Here is a 14134-nt window from a genome sequence, read left to right as displayed (position 1 = left end):
CAGTTTTATTTCACAAATACCTGCGATAAACCAGTCCATGTTTACTTTTATGTTCAAGTATCCTTTTCAATAGTTACTATAAAATAGTAAGTTTATCTGATAATAATTTATTCCATTTATAGATTCATAGTCTTTTACAAAAATACATTGAGCATCAAATACTTATTAAAAAGATATTTGCTTGGCACCAATACATAGAATAGCAATTCTATATATCCTTTACTGAACCCCATTAATATAATGATTACATTTTGTGCTGTTAATCAATACAACCTTAAGTCATCTTATTGATTTGGAAAGCCTGGTACAAAATCAATATCCTTACCAAGATTTCCATTACACAGAATTTGGTCTCTAGAAAATCAATTTTACAACTTAATTCTGTACATTTTGTATACTGACATTATCAAATCAACTGAAAAACTGGAATTTCACAGATTTATCATTGATTTATGTCAACACAATGAAAACCTTGTATTCAACAGTTGAATCAGGACAGAAGCAACATAACGGACCCATTTGCCTAGGTAAACACTTGTAGAAATGGAGAATGGAAGACAGCAAGCAAACATGTATGCAAACAACCAAATGAGCACACGTCAGTTCCAAAAAGAAATATATACACTAACAAGTTGACAAAATCCAAATCACATTTCTCCTCTCCTATGTCTTTCCATGTGTCCAGAATGACCATTCCACGTTTTAAATCCTTTTCCACAGATTTTACAGAAAAATGTATATTCCTTATGAACTTCTCTTTGATGATCTCGTAGCTCTTCTTCACTTGTTAGGAAAGTATTACAAACTCGACATTGTGGCATAAGATTGTCCTTGTGGTCAAGAATGTATGTGACAGCGGTCTCTTTGGTTGATGAGGTCCTACCATGTCTGTTGGATTGCCAGTTGTTAGCCTGCTGCTTGGCCCATTCTACATAACTCTGAATGTCTGAAAGCAGAGATGGGTACATGTGACTACTACACCCATTATATCTCTTTCAACTTATTTTCTATATTCTTCTTCAATACTTCCACACTGACAATGTAGTCAGCTGAATGAAACATATACGTCTTTGAAAATATTGAGAAATCTTGAAAAGGTCAACTGAAGTAGTAGTCCAATGATCATATTAAGATCAAGCAGAAAGCAACAATTCCATGGCAAAAAGGAATAGAAGAGCCTTGGCATATAGGAAAACCTTATATTAAAATAAAGATCATCATTAGAAATGTCAAATTTTCAGGCAAATACATCCAGCCAGTCACAAAAGAATTTCAATTCAAAAACTTGAACCTGAATGAGAAACTATCTTTGCATACACTAAATTGGAATATTTGTTGTTCAGTAATCATTATTTAAATCTACATAACACTCAACATGCTCAAGAGCAATGATATATTGCTAAGTTTAGGTGAATTTAAAAAAAACCAGATCTTTTTATTCATAGTTTCATACCTTTTCATTTTCAAATCAGTCACATTTTTAATGACTTTACATATTGACAGTTTAATTTTCCTTTACACTTGATTTTATGCAATGTCAATAGTTATAGAATTATAACTCCATTACAAAAACAAAGATTTGCGTATAGACTGCATTTATTTTGAATATAAATTTTAGGAAACTGAATGCTCATGTCCAGGTGATAAACATTAGAACTATGATCAGATCTTGTTATGCATTTAAACATACAAATTATAACGCACATTTAAACATACAAATTATAACACACAACTATTTCACAGTGCTATAGCCCCTCTATGCGTTAAACATTTTACTGAATGGTCACTGATTATTGTTTGACCTCGATAACATCCAATTCTCAATTCCAGAAAAGTGTTGTTATTCTAAGATACAAGGAATAAAAAGTTTCCACCACTGTATAGTTCAGTGGTTACTTTACATCGTCTCTTTTCCTGATTAAATTTTCATGTAACAATGTACAAGATCATTACTTTCAAACTAAGAAACTAATATCAATTTTTTTTAAATTTCAAAAGTACTTTCAACATGCTTTTAGCTTTTGAATAAAATACATGCAAATTAACCAATATTCTAAATTCAAATAAATTGGGATTTATCTCAATGCTGCCAAAAGGAGTGTATCCAGTTAGTTTGACAAAAACGTTCAATAAAATTCAAAAAAAATTGGACATATTTGCAGTTTATATAACTGTTTCATTTCGTAAAGTAATAAACATCCAGCATTTCTAAGTTGAAAGCCATAAACACAACACTTCAAGTCTTCTAGTACAATGTCAATCCATGAACCTTGTCAAAACAACAAAACCCAAAAAACATTTTCTATTCCAATTATTATAATACAATGATCTTTTGAAAAACCTTTAAATCCTTTATCATTTTCATAACTTTTCAATCAAGTCAACAAGAAAACAAATTCAATCCAGCACTTTTGTCTATTCAAATATCATTCAATTATTTTTCACAGAAACTTAATTTGTCCATTTGCAAACTGTCAAGATATTCTATATAGTTATTTGGTAAACCTTTTTTTTTTTATTTATCATTACATAGTTTACATTTCTAGTGACAAAAACTATGTTCAAGAAATCATGTCATTATAGATATCATTTAATCACCTCCCTCCAACCCAATCTGACATGATTGCTCGAGGAGATGGCTTCAATAACAGTATCTTAAAATCTTATTTCAAATGTTATTATGCATAAAGTAACCATGTTTTACCAAGATAACCTAGCTCACATTTCATAATACATCAATAATCAGCAAAGTATTGAATACATAATATGCTCTTTAAGCAAATTAAGTATGTTTTCTTTTGAACATCTTCACATGTGAGCAAAGTTTCTGGAATTGTGTACAAGGACCAAAGGACATGGAATAAGAATGGTAATGAAAAGGCAAGCAAGCAAGTTGTATACGTACCTTTTTGGATACAGTATTCGGTCCAACTTTAAACCTAAAAATTTATAGAAAAACATGCACATATTCAATTAAGTGATCCAGCTAGAATTTCAAGGAGAGGGCTAAATAAACATGATGAAGATTTGTTTCTGTTTCTTTAACTTTATCTTATCATTCAAAACACTTTCATTTACATTTTACAAATTTTCTATCTGTATTCTTGTCAAGTTCATTTCACAGAAAGGACAAAATGAAGGACAGAGAGTTATTTCATCTCTTAATTTCAGACTAGCTGGAACACTTTAACATTCAATTCATCAAAACATCAAAATCACTTTTCAATATATACTCATCAAAGAATGTTATGAATAAAAGCTCTTTGAGTATCAAATTTTTAATAAATTAGTTATTTCATCCCAAAAAGTTTTTTTCAAATCAATTATATTTGAATTACTATAGAAAAGAAATATAACCTTGATGTTTTGTAACAGTAAAGTCTTTTTATTTGATGAATACAGGAACATACTATATGGCTTGACACAGTCAACAGACTTTAGATGTCATAAAAATACTTTCTTCTGGATGCCAAGTGTGCTGATCTTCTCCACAAATACCTTTTAAGTCTTTTAAAGTATAATAGGTGAGGGGTGTAACTGGGGACCTGATTCGGCAATTCTTAAAACTTGTGCTTCAAACTTATGAGTTTAAATATCCCTTTGGTATCTAGTGTCACTCTTTCATAGTAATAAATCAAAAAGTTTCTTGAAATCAAGAAATGATGAGACCATAGGCTAAAAATATGGGATCACTTTTGCAACTTCAAAGTAAGGAATGATGTGACTAGACAATAAATCCATTTTTTAACTCTATCACTCCTGCATCTCTGGATATTCTGCCTTCATACAAGTACTATTTTCTTGATAAATGATGTTCTACCTTATACAATGTACTTCCATTTAAGCAATTGCAAGTAGGGAGAGGCAATACTTTCCTTTTTCTACAATGGCAATGCATATGGGTAGTTGGTTAATTTCAATGCTGTATAATTGCATTGCAAATAGACTAGAATATGGGAAATGGCATTAATAGGATAATGACAGAAAGATATAACATTTTATATTTTTTTTAATTTTTATTTGTCATACATAAATTCTGTGTACTCTTCTTTACCAATCGCAGCATCATCCTTCCTTTTGTTCAGCTTAAAACCAGTATTTCTGGACAGTCCACTTCAGGTTTAAAATCCAATAGGTATAGCTGACATTTGTTGATTACAACTGTTGTTCTGTATTCAAGATGTTTTGGATCTGATGCTTACTAACATCTACATATGTTTTTCTTTGATGGAAAGTTGTCTCATTGGCAATCTTATCACATCTACATATGTTGTCCTTTGATGGATAGTTGTCTCATTGGCAATCTATCACAGATCTACATCATTTGATCTTTGATGGGTAGTCCTCTCATTGGCAACTTTTTAATAAAGGGAAGTATTTGCGATTCAACTTTGATCTAGAGCATACCGGATGACACTTATTAATCAAACATTTCCTGTGAACCACAGGAAGTTAAAAACACTTATATCATCTATATTATCCAAACTTTACTTTTTATTATGCCTGTTAATTTCAATTGATGATCACAACTACTTTACAAAAATATCATCTTGCGAGTTTACCAATAATCCAGATATAATAAAATAACCATTCACATAAAATAGTCACCATTAGGTTTCCCCAAACTCCATTTCTATATGGGTGCATGACTTGTGTATCCCAATGTGTGTTTTTAGCTTTTAGTTCACAATGCACATGTATGATCTTATTTTTCTCAGTTATACATACAATTGGTGGTGTCACCAATTTAATAAATTTTGATGCTGTGTTAAGTTTTTTCTTGTTTTGTACATGTGGCATTACTAACTTTGGGTCTCAAGCATATCTGGTGGTAATTTATTCCCAAAATTACTGCCATATGTCATATTTGTATTGTAATCTTTATCTTTGTTTATGGAAAACTTGTCCTTGGATATCCAACATAAGCTTCTGTTCAACTTCACTAATTATTTGTGACTATGTAATACAATTTAATCAAAAACTCATTTCTTCCTTAGTCAATTTACATACATATGACCCATAAAAAATCTGAATGTTAATAATATTGAGTTTTTACTCAAAATTTGAAAAAAAAATAACAAAAATTAAGAGTCAAAATCTGCAGTTTTAAAAAAAAGAAAAGACAAGCAATAACTGATTTAAACATGTGTATATGACTGCCTTTTGTAATTGTAAATAATCTATTTTTTTACAAGAAATTAAGTTTTTGGCTATTTTTGAAGCAGTGATTCTGAAGTTATTGAATAATTTTTGTAATAATCAAACATATATTTAATTTTAAGGATCAAATGAAATCACACGCACACATACATTTTTGTAACAGTAACAGTTTTGTATGTTTGTCTTAAAACACCATCATACATTACATTTTGTACATCAATTTTCAATATTATCAATATTGCTAGAAAACAGTTAAAACATGACGGTTACATTCTCCGGTCTAGTGTCACAGATTCCCAAATGGCAATAATGTTTATCAAATCAATAAAAGGGAGGCTTGCACATAGAGAAATTATTTGTCAATCCTTTTAAATTGATGTAATTTATTCTAAATGTGTACTGATATAATTTCATCACTTCATCTTCAACAAGCAAAAAGAGAAAAAGTCAATTAGAAAGAAATAGCTGTTTTGCAGGTTTTTCTTTAGTTGGTAAAATTTAGCAGGAAAAAAAACAAATACATGTAACTAAGGCAAATACTAAACTTCCTCTCTCCAATATCTTTATATCCAAATCTTGGGGCGTAGAATCTTTATGGAAACTTGCTCATATTCAAACCTTTATACAAGATCTAAGTACTGGATAGTTCAGGCTATTTAACCATTTTTTTATTTCCTTTATTGAAGCATTTTAAAGGCCAACATATAGGTGACTATTAAATTAAAATTCAAATATTACTATAAACAAACTTATGTCTTGTGAATATTGATATCAGTCTTTGAATTCAATTAACATACATTTGCTCATTATACCCTCTCAATAGTTTTATTTCCAAAATATAATGTAATGTGCATGTATGTAAACACCAAATAAACTTAAAATTACTCAAATCAAATCATAACATTTTGGTACATTGTACAAGTATATAATATGCATCTCATCAAGGTCATACAAATACCTTTTATATACATACAATGAATTATAAAACTTAAATTAGCATATAAACCTAACTACATAACATCTGTTACAACAAACACAATAAAGTACTACAAGAAAATAACCCATACATCTATCAATTTAAGAATATGTTCATAGACTATAACATGCAGGATTTCCAAGTTACACAAATTTAAGATTGAAGATATTTTTTACCCATTTTATTACTGAAATTTAACAAAATGAAAAAAGTTTCACATTAAAACTAAAGGAAGGACAATCATGACAATGCATTTGTTCATGAACTATATCTAGTTGCAAATATTTTTACTAAATGTATTTTGTCTATATATCAAAGTCATAGGCATGTGAATTGATGAAATTATTTCTGGTAGACTTGGCCAAATTTCTAAAATGTCTTATAAAAAATATTTCTTTGGATAAAATAAAATTTTAAGCCAAAAGGATTAAAAAAAAATTTTAAATACCATTAAACATCATGAATATTGCCCCCTAAAAAGTCCATGACAACAAGTGTAACAAAGATGTTTAATCTTGCATATTATATGACATACCTTTTATTTTGTCCACCATCTCCAGTCTTGTTGCCTGTTCTATCTGAAACCTATCATACATAACCCTAACACTTATGTGGGCAGGGTGGGACATGTAAATTGTCCGTTTCAATGTTAAATGATTTTCAACATCTCAACAGTGCAGATTTTTTTTATATATTATTGCATACCTTTCCTGTGCAACTGTTGAATATACATGTATTTAAGAATCTCATGTCAAATCAAAGCATTTCATACCTGCTTTTATATTTTCTTTCCATTAAAGCAAATGAGAGCCAAAGATGCCGTAGTGGAATATGCATTCAATTTAAATCATGACTGCTCTTTTGATAATATTTGCCATTCTAAATGTAACATCAGTGTTTTACTTGACTGATTGATTGACCTTTAACGCCACTTTTAGCATTATAGTGCTATTCTGTGGTAGTCAGCTTATATATCTTTACTTCAATAAAACTAGTTATATACTAGGCTTATTAAAACAATGAAATTTTCACCACTTTTTTTGTGCAAGATTCTTCTGTATACTTCATAACAGGTACTTATCGCAATAGGTCCAGACAAATGGGCAAAGGGCTTTTTTTTTGTGTGTTTACAACATGCAGTCAGTACAAGCTTAAAGTTTGTAAGTGTATATACCTTTTGTAAATTTACAATTTAACACTTATATCAAACTTTAAACTTGTATATACATCCTATATATGCTAAAGCAATTATTCAAGTTGAAGCCATCTCCTGTAAAAAGCATTAATTAACAGACTGTCTAGTAAAAATGAAGGAAAGCATATAATTTATCAAATCTTGTACTGTAAACAGGTCAAACTAGCCTCATAAACCAACAGCAAATGTTTTGAAGTTCCAAATAAATCTGATGACTTGAATAAGTCTTTGAACATTTACATGATCAAAAAATCAAAATAATATATTTAACTATCATGATTCTGTTGAAAATGAAAGCGAGTTTGACTGTATACACCCCTTCAGGCCTTCATTCATTCTTGAACAGTTATAAAATGGATGAAAGATTTTGGTTTTAAAAACAGGGAAGCATGTTCATAATGGTTTTTATTTTTTGTATCAAATGCAATAAATGCAGTCTGATTTGTCAGTCTTCATGTGGTCTGAGAAAGTTTCCTGTCCAACTTTTAGTAACATTACATTTCATGTCCCAACTTTTTAAAGCCGACAATACAGTATGAGGTTTACTCATTGTTGAAGGCTGTACAGTTGTCTAATTGCCTTATACGAAACATTTGGAATTTTACTATTTCAAAATTTTCCAAGACCTTGACTGCTGGTTGCAAATATATCTATAAGAACACTTTAGTCAAGTTTATTTTGTATAGGTGAAGGTCATCTTTAAAAGCATTTCATTCCACTGTCTCATTAGTCATTCACTTTAGTCATAAGTCTTACTGGGAAGGGACCCACACAATCTTGTTTTCAAACTTGTACTGTGGTAATTAGGATGAAGCCAAAATATTTCCTCAAGTGCTAACTATGTATGATCAATCACAAAGATGGAAATAAGAAAATATCAAATTGAACTAGAAGCCCTCATATTACCACAATTTTGTTAAAAAAAAAATATAAATGAAAGAGGTGGGTCTTGTGTTAAGACAGCAACCCAACATCATGGTTCTGATTGAATTTTCTAAAAACTGAATTCACAGGACAAGTTGAAAACAAGATGTTTCAAAAAACCAATATCTTTCATTGGACTTGTGAAGTAAAGAAAATTGATCCCTACCTCTAAAGCCTCCAAGTGGGTTATTTGGATCGTTGCTTAAACTACTATCATCGTTACTATCGTGTGGCCAATCTCCTGTCGCTTCCAGTTCCTCAATATCGCTATCACCTTCCTGTCCCATACCGTCGTCATTCCGTTGTATTTGCATTGTCATTGTCCCGCCATCGTCTGGTGCATCTACGTGCATGTCCAGACCACCAGTCGTATCCCCACTCAACAGACCAGAATGATCTGTAGAGTGAATAACACCATCTGAGGAATGACCAGGCTGACCACTGTCCTTGTGTTCTTTGGACATTGTCTCGTCTCCCGTTTCTACTTTGATTATTGTTATGTCTGCCATTAGATCTGCTGAACTTGCTGTTGAGGAATCTTCATTTTTTTGTTTTGAACTACAATAAAAACATTTTAAAAGTCAAAACTACAACAAAACATTATACAAGTTAAAACTACAATAAAACATTGTAAATGTTCAAACAAATTCTAATTCAAAGCAATATAAAGTTGAGTATCCCTAACCCTGATGAATTTGAAGATATGAAAACATGGCAAAGGGCATGTTAAATAAACACATAATAGTACATATGTATTAAATTGCAAAAGGAATTATTTTTCAATTGAAGAAGCTCTAATGACAGTTCATCAAGTAATTGTTTGAAATGCATGTTTGATAAGAAAAACATAATTTATGTTGATTTCAGATATCATTTTGTTTTGTTTGTATTGTTTGATTCCTGCAATATTTATACCATACCAATGAGCTTTAGAATGTTTTGTCAAATTATGGAAACTTTTTAAGAAAACATGTAAGTTTAAATCTTGCTTAAAAGCATAATTTGCAGTAAATATTCTTGTGCAGTTAAGGAATTATTTGACAAAGTTATACAAATTCTGTTTTAAAATATCTTTGGTATTGAAATAGAGATTCATTTACAAGAATGCACAACATTCTATTCTAGAAGACCTTTTTTCAATATAACAATGTAACAATTTATAATTTTGGAAGATTTTATAATAAAACCAATACCTGTCCTTGCTGGCCTCAACACTGGGAGGTCTATCCATACTATCACTTCTACCACTTAATGAAGGTGATCTATCTGGTCGTAAAGTGGATGGTGAACCTGTGGAGGAGGAACCACTGTGAAGATTTGGCATCTGTGGTGCACCTACTTGTCTGGCACTGCCAGCAGCAAATGATGGTTTGCTAGCAGTCTGCTGTAATCTTTCAGTGAAGGGAAAATGAGGAGGTCTTTGTTGTGACAATGATTCATGTGGTGATGTGAGGCCTGGGGCTAACTGTAATGCTGGTGGTCGGGAAGATGAGGCACTATGTTCTTGTTGTTGCAACTGATGGGTGACTTCTCTGGTTATCTGTGATATTTGTGGATCGGTTAATGAGATGATGGCACGATCTGATGCTTTTGACTGTGATGGCGATGAACTGACTGATGAATGGCGTGGTGTATATGACGATGATGACGGAACATGTGGTGAAGAATATGAAGGACCACTAGTTTGTCTCTGTGAATGACCTTGACTTGGAGATGGACCATGCGGAGGTCCAGTATTTCCCGTTACACTAACAATGCTAATATTTGGAGGTCCACTATCCAGCTGACTAGCCACGGAAACAGCAACACCTTTTTGTGATGGTGGCTGGTGACTGCTGCCATCTCCTGGGTCAACATGAATTAGTTCAATGCTGTCTTCTACAATATCAATGACACTTGGCTGTTGAAACCTTTGACTTTGACCTCTTGACATTGAAGCAGCATTAGCTCCAGGTCGTGGTACTCTATCCCATGGTTCTTGTTGACCAGACCCATAACTGTGAGACATGCTGAATGTATCATCAGCTCTTTGGCTAAAGCTTGACTGTGATGATTCTGATGGGGGTGTTGAGGCTCTATAAAGTCTTTGTTTTTTACTTGATGGGCTTAATGGTCTACCCATTTCTGAAGCTCTTTTCATTAGACGATCTTGAACTGTCTTCTGCAGGTCTGTTGCTCTAACATGGCGGAATTCTAACATATCATAAGATGAATATTTGTACTTTGAATTGGAATACATATTGTTCCCTGTTTTTGATTCTAAACACTTATAAAAGTCTGCACAACATTTGATTACACTATCCACTTGTAAAAGTCTTGCAACTTTTTCAACGTCTTTACAATTTTCTTCCGTGAGCAACATGAAACCTTCATATAGGTACTGTAAGAACATGTTGACTGCTTCCTGTTTGATGTCTGCTGTCAGTCTTACCTCCAGGTGAGAACCAATAGATGCTTTTTCCATGGATTGCAACATTGGACATGCTGCAAGTAACACAACCCGGTGGGCCTAGAAAAAAATCAAAACTTTTTGTAAGCATTTAAACAAAAACAAAATTTAAAGTACGAGTTGATATATTGTTGATATACATAAATTCATCATTATAACCAAAGTCCTCTGTAAGACTAATAGTGAGGTCATAATGTTCTTACATAGAATTTTAGATATACATATCAAAGGTGTGAGTTCGAATCCCGCTGAGGGACGGACAAAAATTTGTCAGTATAAAATCTAACTCTAACACTGTTTGGTGTAATTTTCAGACTTATATAAATATTTGCATTAACCTTGTATCTATATCACTCTTAGATCCAGTGGACATGTATATTGTATGGTTTGTCACTTGTTTCGACTTGTTTGTAAAATATACTTATTTCTAGTGACTGTATAATGAAATGAATCATGATCCTATATGATATATAAAAATTGTTGAGTTAGATTGCTGACAAATAATAAATACATTGTGTATGAAAATAATAATATAACATCTACACACGCTTAAAAAAACACGTGTCTCATGTCTATCTCTAGATTCACCTTCCGTGACAAGGTAACACTACGACTATTGAAGTTATATTTTAATATAGCGGATGTGGTCGAGTGGTCTAGAGCGCTGGACATGAGGCTAAGCGATTGGTGCTGTAGTGTATCAAAGGTGTGAGTTCGAATCCCGCTGAGGGACGGACAAAAATTTGTCAGTATAAAATCTAACTCTAACACTGTTTGGTGTAATATTAGAAATAGTAATATATTATATGCTTATTTTTGAACCTATTTTTGAACCTATATATATATATATGTTTTATTAGTAAAGTTAATCAATCTGAGAAGCAGTTGTAAGTCATTGCAAAAACATGTACCCTGAAAAATTATAGTAACAAATCCAATTGCTATTAAGATGGAAATCTTATCAGCTTTAGTTGTTTGTCTGATGGGTAACTAATGGAAATCTTTTGTGTATCTGGTTAGGCAAAATAATATAATTGATCCTAGGCTAAAGATTTTTTTTTAGGTCAAATAGGTTCAAAAATAAGCATATAATATATTACTATTTCTAATAAGTGTTGAATCTAATGTACTTAAATAAAACATTAATTATCGTAGGTTGAAATTAATTTTGAAATATTCCCATTTAATTGGTTATAATTTGGTGACATCTTCTTATTCTTAAAATATACAGCAATAATATTAAAGAAATTCAATAAAATGGTGAAATAATGTAACTTTGCCACTATTTCAATTTGAATGCTTAAGAATACCATTGAGTCAGTTTGGAAATAGTTGATCCATTACAAATTTTTCAGGATCTGAATATTGAATTTCATTCACTTTTTATTGTTCCAATGACAATAGAAAGCATACATGTAATTTGAACATTATCTCATCAGCAATCATACTGCATCTCCTAATTTTTATATTTCAGGCCATTAGGTTCTGTCCCTTGGTTTCTGATAATGTTAAAACATAGGGCTGTTGCTGCACAAGGTATCCCTAACTGAAACAGAATATATATTTGTTTGGCTACATACCTTTGTGGTGACAGTTCCTGTCCTTATGTAAGCATCACATACTAGCTGGCTCCTCCACATCTGAGCTAACTGACCTAATAATGAGCTTGAATGTATCTGGTTCATATAAACCTTCTGGTAATTCATTTTGGCAAGATTTTCTACTCTTAATTCTTTGAACTGCAATATAAATTATATTCAAGATAATCTAGGTCTGTAATTTCCTATTTCCATCTACTGAACTTTTAAATTTTTACAGGGCTTCCAAAGAATACATTTTAACTTAAAAATTGATTTTCACTTAATAAAATGTTCATATTTTTTCTGTATGTCTTAAGGAGGATTGCTTTTCAATCAATAGATTTTTGTTTTCCTTTTAAGGTTCATCATAACAAATGGACAAATATGGCCGAATTTTTAACTCAAAAATTACTCTGTGTGCAGACTTACCTGTGCTGTTTGAAAAGTTTTAAGGTCTAGCATCCACTAGACATATAAAAGTTAAATGTATTTTGCATATCAAAAAGATGAAATCTTTTTTGGATTTTATTGGGCATTTTTTTTTTTCCTTCCTGTAGAAGGTGTAAAAATAAACTAAGTTGGGATATAACTTTGAGATGCTCCCTCTCTGGTAAGATCTGGTTAGTCCTGTATTGATTGTCCTTGATTGAGTGGACAATAGATATCTACACATTCACACATGTGAGTTAAAGAGTTTATCTGATTGGACAGCATCAAAGTAATTCAGGTGTTTGTTTATTTTTACATCTTCTGCCCTATAATCTGTATATAACTTTTGCATATAAATATTATTATTAATATATGAATTAAACTTTCTATAATTTTTATTTTCTTGTAGAAAATTAATTATAATGACCTGTAATTAATACATAGGTGACAAATATCAGTTTAGTCTCCACTCAAGACAATAAACAAAACTTCGCCTTTTTTACTTTTAAATGGTGTATAATGTTTTTCTTTTAAATGTTTAAAATTATGCAATAATCATTGAGGTACTTCAAAAATTATCACTGTAATTACTAAGTAATGGCTTTAAACAAATCTACAAAATTAGTCAGATAATGCAATTGCCAAATGACACCTACAACCAGATTATGCTAATCAAATGTTATTAACAAATAAACGTGTTACTGGTTATTTCGGTTATTAGCCAAACCGTGTGACAGGTGCCCGTTGTCGTTATTATGACAATCACTTTTCAGACACTGACAAATTCATTCCTAAACCAATTGCATAACTATTGGGATAACATATGACAGCTAAAAGAAGTCAACTAAAGAATAAAGGGGTAACTGTCACTTCATTTGATTTTCCGAATTCCAAAAATGCGGGTCATGCTGCCTCCATCCCCGACCAAGATATCCCCTACCAATTACGTTCGGAGTCGCAATGATTTCAAAGTGATAGGACGAATAATAAAAAAAGTTATCATCTGTAAACAACATACTTACGTTTAATATAATTTTTGCTATTTAGAATTTTCTTTTTTGACGATCAATCAAGGAAGATATCAGTTTGTAACAATGGACCTGCAATCTTCCGCCATTTCTTGTATGTCAATGTCTGATATTTTAAACAATGCGCAGAGCAATTGCGCATGTTAGTTGACGGAGGTATACAAAAGGATATTTCATAAATGTATAATTTAAAAGTCTATAATTAATTCTGTCCCAATGATAATTATTTTTAGATTATAATCAAATACTTTCAGAGTCAAATTTTAAATCTTTATTTAATCAACTCGTTATTATAAATTCATATCAAATAGTCTGGAGACAGTTTCAAAAATAATCTTCCGACTAAAGTTTGACTTACACAATTCAGCATGATCTTTGCGATCAACTGAAGTC

At 31.3% G+C, this 14134-nt stretch overlaps 1 protein-coding gene across 49 annotated transcripts in view; it reads right to left on the bottom strand.

The window, feature by feature from the left end:
- The window catches only part of LOC143082836 (uncharacterized), an 83550-nt gene extending 69691 nt beyond the window's left edge, over positions 1–13859 (bottom strand). For 47 of the 49 annotated variants that reach the window (XM_076258793.1, XM_076258791.1, XM_076258779.1 and 44 more), the window contains exons 1-4: positions 13736–13859; positions 12285–12443; positions 9449–10764; positions 8422–8813 (exon numbers count right to left, since the gene is read on the bottom strand). In XM_076258793.1, the coding sequence (XP_076114908.1) occupies positions 8422–8813; positions 9449–10764; positions 12285–12410 (1834 nt within the window). In that variant the 5' untranslated portion in view covers positions 12411–12443; positions 13736–13859. Of the gene's footprint in view, positions 1–87; positions 947–8421; positions 8814–9448; positions 10765–12284; positions 12444–13735 lie in introns of those variants that run through there. The other 2 variants (XM_076258774.1, XM_076258773.1) reach the window with 2 other exon arrangements.
- Between the last annotated feature and the right edge of the window lie 275 nt (positions 13860–14134).

The sequence above is a fragment of the Mytilus galloprovincialis genome, chromosome 7 (genome assembly GCF_965363235.1).
Source record: "Mytilus galloprovincialis chromosome 7, xbMytGall1.hap1.1, whole genome shotgun sequence".
Classification (NCBI taxonomy): Eukaryota; Metazoa; Mollusca; class Bivalvia; order Mytilida; family Mytilidae; genus Mytilus; species Mytilus galloprovincialis.
Note: the sequence above shows the minus strand (reverse complement) of the source record. Positions and strands in the feature narration are given on the sequence as shown.